Raw genomic sequence first — 9,394 nt, forward strand, 5'->3', positions numbered from 1 at the left:
TTTAAATTAAAAATTTTCAATAAACATATTTGTATTATTTTAAATAAACGTATTCGTATATTTTGAAATTAAAAATTTTAAATAAACATACTGTTGCTGATTTCTTACATATATAATTAGTAAATGTTAGATAAACGTATTGTTGCTAATTTCATACTTATATAGTTAGTGAATTTTGGATATTAATTTTATAGATGAGTTGATGTGTTGTTACTGTGAGGAGGTAGTAGAAAATGTCATTACACGATCACATCATCCCTTATCTTTAGGTTGCTGGGTTGTATCATGTTGCTAGTCTTCACGATTACTGGTTTAAGCTTGATGAGGCTCTTATTAGCGCATTTATAGAGCATTGGCATCCAGAGACTCATACCTTCCATATGCCTTTCGGAGAGTGCATAATTACATTACAGAATGTTGCCTACCAGTTTGGACTTCCTGTAGATGGTGAGTGGTTGTCTGTTAGAGTTTGAGTTGTACATGTCCGAAGGAAGACCAGCATGGATATGATTTTATGAGTTATTTGGTGAGCTTCCTCCTAATTAATATATTCACAAGCACACTATCTATCAAATTTGGTTCCAGCAATGATTTATGGTTCTCCTGTCGGATGTCAATGAAGATACTGTTAGGATTTATTCTTGAGCGTACATTATGGTGCTTTTGTCTACTTAGTTATTTGGAGATAAGTCTGGTGCTCGGGTACACATTCGCTGGTTGCCCTATGTTGCAAAGATGGATGAGTTGGGAAAATATAGTTGGGGCCCCGCCACGTTAACGTTGGCCATAAGCAATGTTCCACCGTACTTACCATACAAATGAGTTCCGTCAACGCTGACTAGAAGCTTACAATGTTTAAACGCCTCAACACACAGTGGAAAAGTCCAGAAAAGCCGATAAAAATAGACAGTATTATCGTCGACTCCATTCCTTTGCCTTACCGGCAAAGTCTTCAACACAGCTACAGTGCCTAGCAAGGACACCTGTACACTTTCAACCCATCTAGGAAGGTCGTTATATGACTCTTCCCAGTGACCGTATATTTGTGCAATTTCCTTCTGCTTGGCCATCCAAACCTTCCTATAACTCGGCATAAAATCGTAATTTGCCTCTGTCGCATTCTGCAACACAAAAACAAAAGCATCGGCTCTAATCATCGGAAAGATTGAAGCACAAATGACATGATAATCTAGCAGTCGGTGGTCACTCGATATCTCGGTCGCTAAACATGTATGAAGATCGTTGTATCATCTTACCTCCCAGTATCCCTTCTTTTGTCGGAAGGTCACCCAACTCAACCAGTTGCACCCATTGCCAAACTCCTTGCACTTGCCATGATACTTCATGTAATCTGACTCTAACACTTTATACTCAACCCCGTGACGGATACTATAGTTCTTCACACAAAGAACCACCTCTTCCTTGTTTTGAAATTGTTGGCCAACTTCAAACTCATTCGGTATAGGAGCCCGAGATGATTGAAGTTGCCTAGTCCTATAGCCCAAATCTGCAAATCCCTGTTAAGCCATAACATCAAGATTGAAGGTTGACAAGTTAGGAGAAAATCGTTGTGTGGCTGAACCCTCAAACGGAAGGCTGGTGAGTTGAACTGGAATAGCCCCCATGTCTTCGTCACTATCAACACCAATCGTAAGTGGCTCGGCATCATCATTGTCCTCGCCAAGAGCTTCTTCTCTTGGATCTGCCTCGCCAGCATCGATGGGTCCCCGAGCAACCCCAATAGGTGATGATATTGCAAGAGCAAGCTCACCAAACGTGTGATTATCTCCGATGTCGCACCCATGTTCCACTTGCGATTCAAATTTACAGCGAAAGTAGGAGAGGTCACAAAAATTGTAATGGCTAAACTGACGAGAGTAGAGCTAGACGCTCCGATTGTGCCCACAGAAAGAGGATTCAGAGCCAATCCTCTAAAACTTCTAACCACATCTTCAAGCTTTGCATACAACTCTGCCATACGGACCTCCGGAAAGTTTCGACGACAATGAAATATTACTTGCAAGTCATTATCGTTCTGTAATTCGAACGAATCGAACTTTACAAATCCTTGACCAACTGCAATTGGATTCCTATATAACAAATGACACACTCTTTTTTCCAACTGACCCAGTTTTTTGTAGAATATTATTCTGTAACTCTACTAATGTTGTGGATGGCCTTATAAATTATAACATATGGCTTCTTCTTATCGGTAAAGGTAACACCCTCCATAGTCTCTTCAATCTCCGTGTTACAATGTATGAGTGCTAGAAAACTATCATCACTATCACCCATCTTTTAACTCTACAACACTTGTATCTTGTCTCGGGCTATTTATGCAGCTGGGTTGTTCTCTATTACCCATAAATCGTTGACTTTCTTACTGTTTTAACCATATATAGCATAAATCGTTGGTTTGCAATATGTTCTGTGGTAGATGTACGTAAATCATGAACTTTCCTTTTGTTTTTGGTCTCGTACATATAAATCATGGGAATCTCTCATGTTTTACTCTTTCTTGACATAAAAACTAGGTTGATGCCATGATTTAGCTCAAAAGGAGAATTTAGCCACTGCACACTGTCAGTGCATGAATCGTGGTACTCATTTGAGTTTTATATAATTTTTTGAAAACCTATAACAGACCCGCGATTTATATAAAAATCAAAAGGACAAAAATGTTGTCTTTTTTTATTTAGGACAAATTGGTAGTTTTCACACTCAGTTAGTTTATTTAAGTAATTTATCCTTGAATCGATGATGTATTTTTTTAAATATTATTATTACATATTTATAGTATTTAGATGATTTTTTATTTTATTTTTCTTTCAAATTTTTTTGAATTTTATTTGTAGGTACCCAATTATCCAAACTAATCCAAACCAACCCGAATCAATTAAAATTTAATCAGTTCAGTTCTCATTCTCTCACAAATCCGAACCAACCCCATCCGTGAATACCCATAGGATACCCATAGGGGTCTCCTTCTCGGGCAGGTTATGATTGTTCGGGCCTGGTAGCTTTGCTGGCCCAAGGCCTAAACAATTTAATGTTATAAATTCACCTCTATAATTCTTCATAATTTTAAAAAGTATATGGAGCTTGAAGGTCTTATATATTCTTTCTCCACCAAAGAAAGCTCCTACAATCATATCTATCTTAAGTTTTTATTTTTCTTCTCATCTTTCATTCTTTCTTCACTCTACTCATCTGAGAAGAGACTCAAAAACAGTTTGTAATCTAGGCATTTCTAATCTATATCTTAGTCCACATCACATTCTTATAAATCATGGATAGTTCATACACATTACATAACATCTTTCATCAAGATCTTAGAAATTGCAGAGTTTTCTGACTGATTCTTTTCAATCGTCACTATAACTAATTCAGTAGTGATCTCTAATCCTAAGAAAACTTAAAAGAAAAGATATTTAAGTTCTTAGATTGATGTTTAATCCAATCTGAGTCACTCTTAGTCTTGAAAAGACTTGTGAAAGAATATCTAACGGTGTGTTTGCATTGCATTTTATTTTCTGTTTTAATTTTCAATATTTTATATTTTCAGAATGTTATGAAGAAAAAAGAAAAAATAAGAAGTAAAAGTAGAAAACAAAATTTTATTATTTTCCCTTTTTTCTTCACTAAATCCTGAAAATAGAAACATTGAAAATCAAAACGCAAACCAAACACACCATAAAATTCTTAAATTAGTGTTTGATCTAATGTAAGTCACTCTTAGTCTTAGTTTTGGAAAAGCTAATGAAAAGAATATCTAAAGTTCTTATATTGATAGTTGATCTAATTTGATCAATGCTTAGCCTGTCAAGGCTTAAGAAAGAATATTTATTTGTATACTCAAATAGTGAAACTCACGTTTTCTTAAGATTGCAACTCGTTCTAAAGAAAAAGTAAATTTCAGAAGAAAACTTTAGGACTGTTATATTACAAGAACATTACTTGAAGATGATATAATTTATACAGATTTTTTTTCATGAAACTTATGACATTTACAAGGTAAGGAAATTGCGATTTATTTCGCTGACTTGTATACCACCTCATGTATATTGAAGCAAAAGGGAGATCAACTTAGGACGGGAAAATAAAACAAAATAGAACAAATTACGTTACCAAATTATTCCACATCTTGGAAGTAAGACAAATGGTCAATTGCTCTTCTCCAGAGTCCAGACAATTCAAGCTTCAGGAATGGGGGGTAGAGGTTCCTGAAATTAAAAAAAAAAAAAGTTGTAGGATTATAAGCATGACTATACCACATTGATAAGTTAGAAATACAACATGAAGCACAGAATTCACTGAATTACCTCAGCCAGCCGCAACTGTCCGTGATGTACATTAGAAGATTTAACAATGATTTCCCACTTAGGATCAGCTAATGCTGTCTTGGAAGTTTGAGTTCGAGCATGAGTACTGGTGGCAACATTAGACCATGTGGGTAAATTCCTCGAGGAAACTGCAGGTAAAGTGCGTTTTAACCAAGATTCTGAAGGAGCTTTTGGCAAAGGAAGGGCAAGAGGAGTCTTTGCAGAGTTCGCATTTGATGTTTCTCTACATCCTAAACATGTAAGCAATTTTCTTTCTAAGCCCATCTTTCCATCACTTGCCATGTTTAAGCTTGCCAAAGTATTATTGTCATCCTGGCTAGAGCTTTGAGCACATTCTTGATCGACAGATTCGGTAGCCCCGTGGATCTTTAGATCAACTTCTGAATCGCCAGTCAACTTCAAATTCTTCTGTGACATGGGATTCACAGTTTGGTCCTTACAACTTCTCTTACTACCAGGAAATCGAGATTGTGATTCTGTTTGCTTGCTTCCAATGATTTTTTGACTTGAAGTCACAACCAACTCATGATCTAAGTTATTTTCTTTGTAGCCAGTTTTTGTCAACCCTTCCTTTTCCAAGTATGTGGTGTTGGAATTATTTTCAATTTCCACCTTCATATTATTACTAGAATTATCAGAACAAAGAAGGCGAGAGGAATCAAGAGACATTAAACTTTCAGGAGTTAATGTTGTCTTCTCATCTGCAATATCCACTGGTTTGCAATCTTCAAGTGAAGAATTTATAGTAGGATTTTTATCAATCACACTGTCTTTTCTTGAAGTCTTGAAATTATCCCTTCGTTGATTGACTTGATTTATTTGACCCTTAATTTCAGAAGAACATGAAGTTGAAGACTTAACCTTCCGTACAGAATCAACATATAGAGTTTTCTCAACAACAGGGCTTTCACAGATAGATTCGAATCGAGTTCTCTCAGCAGATGAAAATTCGCTGCAACCTCTTCGATGTGGATCAATAACATGATTAGATTTTTCAGGAATACCTGCAGAATCTTTCTCTTTTGTGAAGCCAGACTGAGTACCTGCTAAACTTTTTCCATAATTAGCAGTTCCAGTATGCTGCAGAAAGAAGTAAAAAAAAAAAAGGTGAATATAGATAAAGACGAAGTGAACTACCAAAACATAAAGTAGGTAGTGACCAATTAATACCCGTTTTGCGGTTGTTCTCTGAGATGCACCATGCATTCGATGGACTGGAGAATTCAGAATCCTATCCTCCATTCTTAATCCTGGCATTGGATTCAAAAGGCAGAAACGAGGAAATAGCCCACAAACTTTGGGTGCAAAGTTCTCAGCAATGTCATTATCATCGCTTTCATATTCGCTTTCTTCCCTACCAATATTTTGGGCATAATGTGGCATGACATTTTGCCATTTGGGGTTAAGGGGACGAGGCTTTTCTCCATTTACTACTTTCTTTACCAGTCTTGGCTGTTCTTTCATAACAACAGGTTTCTTAGAGGTGTATTGAACTTGAGATGTTTCAGAAGCCATTGCCTTCGCTGCAGGCAAGAACCTCCCGATCATGAAATCACGAGCCTGTTGATCAGCTGAGAAACTCGTGGACGGTTGGACCTCTTGCTCGTCCCATGCACTCAAACCACTGATACTACAAGTCATGAAGAATGATTCTGTTCTAGAAAGTGTATCAATAGCATCTTGATATATCTCGTCCCCATCATCCGAACCAGAACTTGTCTTTTCCTGAATTATCTCTTTTATGCTTTCATGTTTTGTCGTCACCTTATTGTCCGAAGATGAGCAACTCTGAGAGCTGGAAATGCTGCTTCCTATCCCGGACTGAGTAACTAATGTAGCTTTAGGAACTTTATCAGAATCTTTCTGTTCAACCTTTGAGGCCCTCCCAGGTGGAAGCTTTGGAGTAATGACATGTCGTTCGAGAAGCAGAGTTTCCGATTTACCTTCTTCCTTTGGCCTCCCAGGACTCTTCTCCCACACAAAGGGAACGGTTCCAGGATTACTCACAGGACCTGATTTTAACTCAGATTTATATACAGGAAGAGGAGGTAGTTTGGGTGCGGATGACTTATTGGTTTTCCTTTTACTGTCGCTTTCAGATGCCACCACTGTTGATGAGAATCGTCTTACTGATAAAAGTGGCTGATTAAAATCTAACTGCTTTTCTTCCATTAGAGTTTTTAGAATCATATAATTGGTTTCTGCAAAACAAAACTGAAAATATAATCAAATTGAAACTTGAATATGACCTTCCAGATTCAGATACTTGCAATCAAATTAATAAAATGAGATAACCTCAAGACAAGTTACATATAAAAAAATGTACATAGAACACCAAAACCCAAAGTCAACTTTGCCTGATTTAGCACTCATATTTGACGTTAACACGCGGAAAGAAGATTGAACTTGGGTCTTAGTCATGACATTACTTCATAGTTTTAGGGTTTTTTATTTTTTAGTTTATAGTAGGGTCAATCTTGTACAGTTTAACTTATAAAATTATATAATTGCAATATGTATAACATTGGAGAAAATCCCCAATCCCGTTCTACAAGATGGGAAACAATTTAAGCATTATTGGTAAGTATGATACAATCTTACGCTTATGAAATTGACTTAAAAAACTACTCTGAATTGTAAAAGTAGACAAAACAAATCAAATCAAATCAGCATCATTAGATTATGAAAATAGCATTAATCTAGAGTATGCAAGAAGAAGCCTTAATATATAATCTTCGACTACTGAATCTTATTGCATCCAAGCCAGTTCCTAAATCAGAACCAATTCAAAGAAGGTTTACAGTCAACGGGAAGCACACACACATCAGTGAAATGCAAACTCCAGCTTCAGTAATCAAAGACTTTAAGCTAAAAATTAACAACAAACATTCACCTAAATAAATAAAGGATTTTTCATTCAAAGAAGAAGCGCGTCCAATGAAATTTTTAGTGAAAGGCATTAGAATTGGAATTCAGAATTGGTAATGAAATTCAATTCCATTCCCCCGTCTATGATTTTCTAATCAAACAATCAAGTTTTATTGTAGCATTCATCACTATTACCACCCTCGAGAAACACCGACACCGAGAGAGAGAGAGAGAGAGAGAGAGAGAGGACCTCAGGAAAAGAAGAAGATTATGAATTTTGACTTTTCTTCTAAGTCTGGAAAGTTGATTGAAAGCGACCTACACTCCAAAGCTTAGAAATTCAGGGAATATAGAACAAAAGGAACCTTCGTGTACAAGAACATGGGGATGAAGAGACTAGAGAGGAAGTAGGGGAGAGAGAGAGAGAGAGAGAGAGAGAGAGAGAGAATAAAGTAGTACTTTTTTGCCTTTGATTCTTGCAGGGTTTTGTTTATTATTGTTGCTTAGTTTGGGTGCAGTGCAGAGCAGAGGAGAGGTTAACAGCTGGTGCCCCAAAGTGTCTGCAAATTTTGAAGAAACCTTTTCATTCATTACGTTTGCTTCTTTATGCTTTTTCTTTTTCTTTTTTTGCTAGAACTTAATTTTGATATTGGAGTTTGTTTGCGAAATGTTGGTAGAAATGAATCGAATGATAGTGCTACCCAAAAGAAAGTCGGTGTAGTAGTAACTAACTAAGAGGAAATTTTACCGTTGGGAGTTGGGGCTATGGGAGTGGTAGGAGCAAGGTGTTGAAGACTTCAATCCGATTCAGACCCAAACATATTTTTCAGTTTAAATTTATTATTTTTATCTTTCCTCATTTTTAGGTCGAATTTGGACCATATTATTTTTGGTGAATATTAATTAAAAAAACAGAAAAAATAAAGACAACAATTATCTAAGATCCTGCATTAAGAGAAGAAACAAGACACTTAAAAGTTATAGTCAAACTATTTCGTTGTTAATAACACAAGTCCCTCTCCTAGCGAGCCAATCTAAAATTTTATTAGAATATCTTGATATGAGCTCAAACATCACTTTTCAATTTGTTTTTATCTTCAAATGAAAGATCTTTTTAACAATTTTTATTTTACGACGTCGATCAGATAATTTCCACTTAGACACTAGGTCATACGTCTCGGGACAGTCAAACTCATACACCATGAGTTTAACTCCAGATTCAGCAACATAACGTAATCTTCTCCAAATGCTCTAAAGTTTTGCTTTGATGATATTGGCATTATTAATTCGGTCTGCTCCTCCCATGTCCTATCACCTAGTTGCCAGAATTATTGTGTAAACACCATCCAAAATCAGCATTCCCAATCGACACTTTTACACTACCATCGCAATTAAGCTTAATTGTACTAGATTCAGGGACGCTCCAATTAGAAGGTTTCATGCTAAACGACGAGTGGACTTTCGGGATCATAGCAGCATTATACACAACAATCTACATTCGAACTCTAAATGCAATCTCACCATAAGAGCTAAAGGAACCATAAAAAATACCACCATTTCTGTCTTGCCAAATAGCCCACACCATAGCTGCAAAGATATAGCTGATGTCATTTTTGAGACCTTGCTTGAACCAATTGAGCAAATCCTGATAAAAAAATTGATATCCGAGAATCCCATATAACCCCATATCAGCTTCATTGCATTGCAGTCTCGAAGGCAATGCATAATTGTCTTTGGAAGATGGTAATATCTAGTGCAAATATTAAAAGTAGAGAGATTTCGTCGAACGTGCAGCTAATGAGTCGGTAGAGAAGATTGGAGACAAAGCCACACTAAAAGCCTCAATTTCTTTGGTATATGAATTTTCCATAGCCAGGCGCAATTAAGATCATCATCCCAATTAACTTTTTTTTAGCAGCCACTCATATTCAGATTTAGCTGAATATAAATTCGAAGAAGAACTTGTCCACGTCTAACCTAAATCACCATTCGTAGCACAAAAGGGAGAATAACTCAAAATATCATCCTTTAGTTTCTCAAGAATAAAAGAATAAATTCTTTTCAAATACCAAGAATCATTCTCTTTCTTGATTCTCATGTCTGATTCAACAACAATAACGAAGCCTTGTCCCACTAGGTGGGGTCGGCTACGTGGATCAAACAATGTCATTGAGCTCTATCAT

The 9,394-nt window shown here is 36.4% G+C and overlaps 1 protein-coding gene across 6 annotated transcripts; it reads right to left on the bottom strand.

Annotated features, from left to right (window-relative positions):
- Positions 1 to 3,802: 3,802 nt before the first annotated feature.
- LOC112737771 (uncharacterized) lies at positions 3,803 to 8,242 on the bottom strand. 6 transcript variants are annotated; one of them, XM_025787855.3, is made up of 5 exons: positions 7,671 to 8,015; positions 7,462 to 7,529; positions 5,514 to 6,544; positions 4,323 to 5,423; positions 3,803 to 4,223 (listed from the first exon to the last, which is right to left on the bottom strand). In XM_025787855.3, the coding sequence occupies exons 3-5, from the start codon at positions 6,531 to 6,533 to the stop codon at positions 4,194 to 4,196; spliced, it is 2,151 nt and encodes a 716-aa protein (XP_025643640.1). In that variant the 5' UTR covers positions 6,534 to 6,544; positions 7,462 to 7,529; positions 7,671 to 8,015; the 3' UTR covers positions 3,803 to 4,193. The 6 variants fall into 6 exon arrangements, with proteins under 6 accessions (XP_025643640.1, XP_025643641.1, XP_072067601.1 ...); XM_025787856.3 differs by having other exon boundaries at positions 5,514 to 6,557; positions 7,671 to 7,886; XM_072211500.1 differs by having other exon boundaries at positions 7,237 to 8,242.
- Between the last annotated feature and the right edge of the window lie 1,152 nt (positions 8,243 to 9,394).

This window comes from Arachis hypogaea, chromosome 13, assembly GCF_003086295.3.
Source record: "Arachis hypogaea cultivar Tifrunner chromosome 13, arahy.Tifrunner.gnm2.J5K5, whole genome shotgun sequence".
In the NCBI taxonomy this organism is placed as follows: Eukaryota; Viridiplantae; Streptophyta; class Magnoliopsida; order Fabales; family Fabaceae; genus Arachis; species Arachis hypogaea.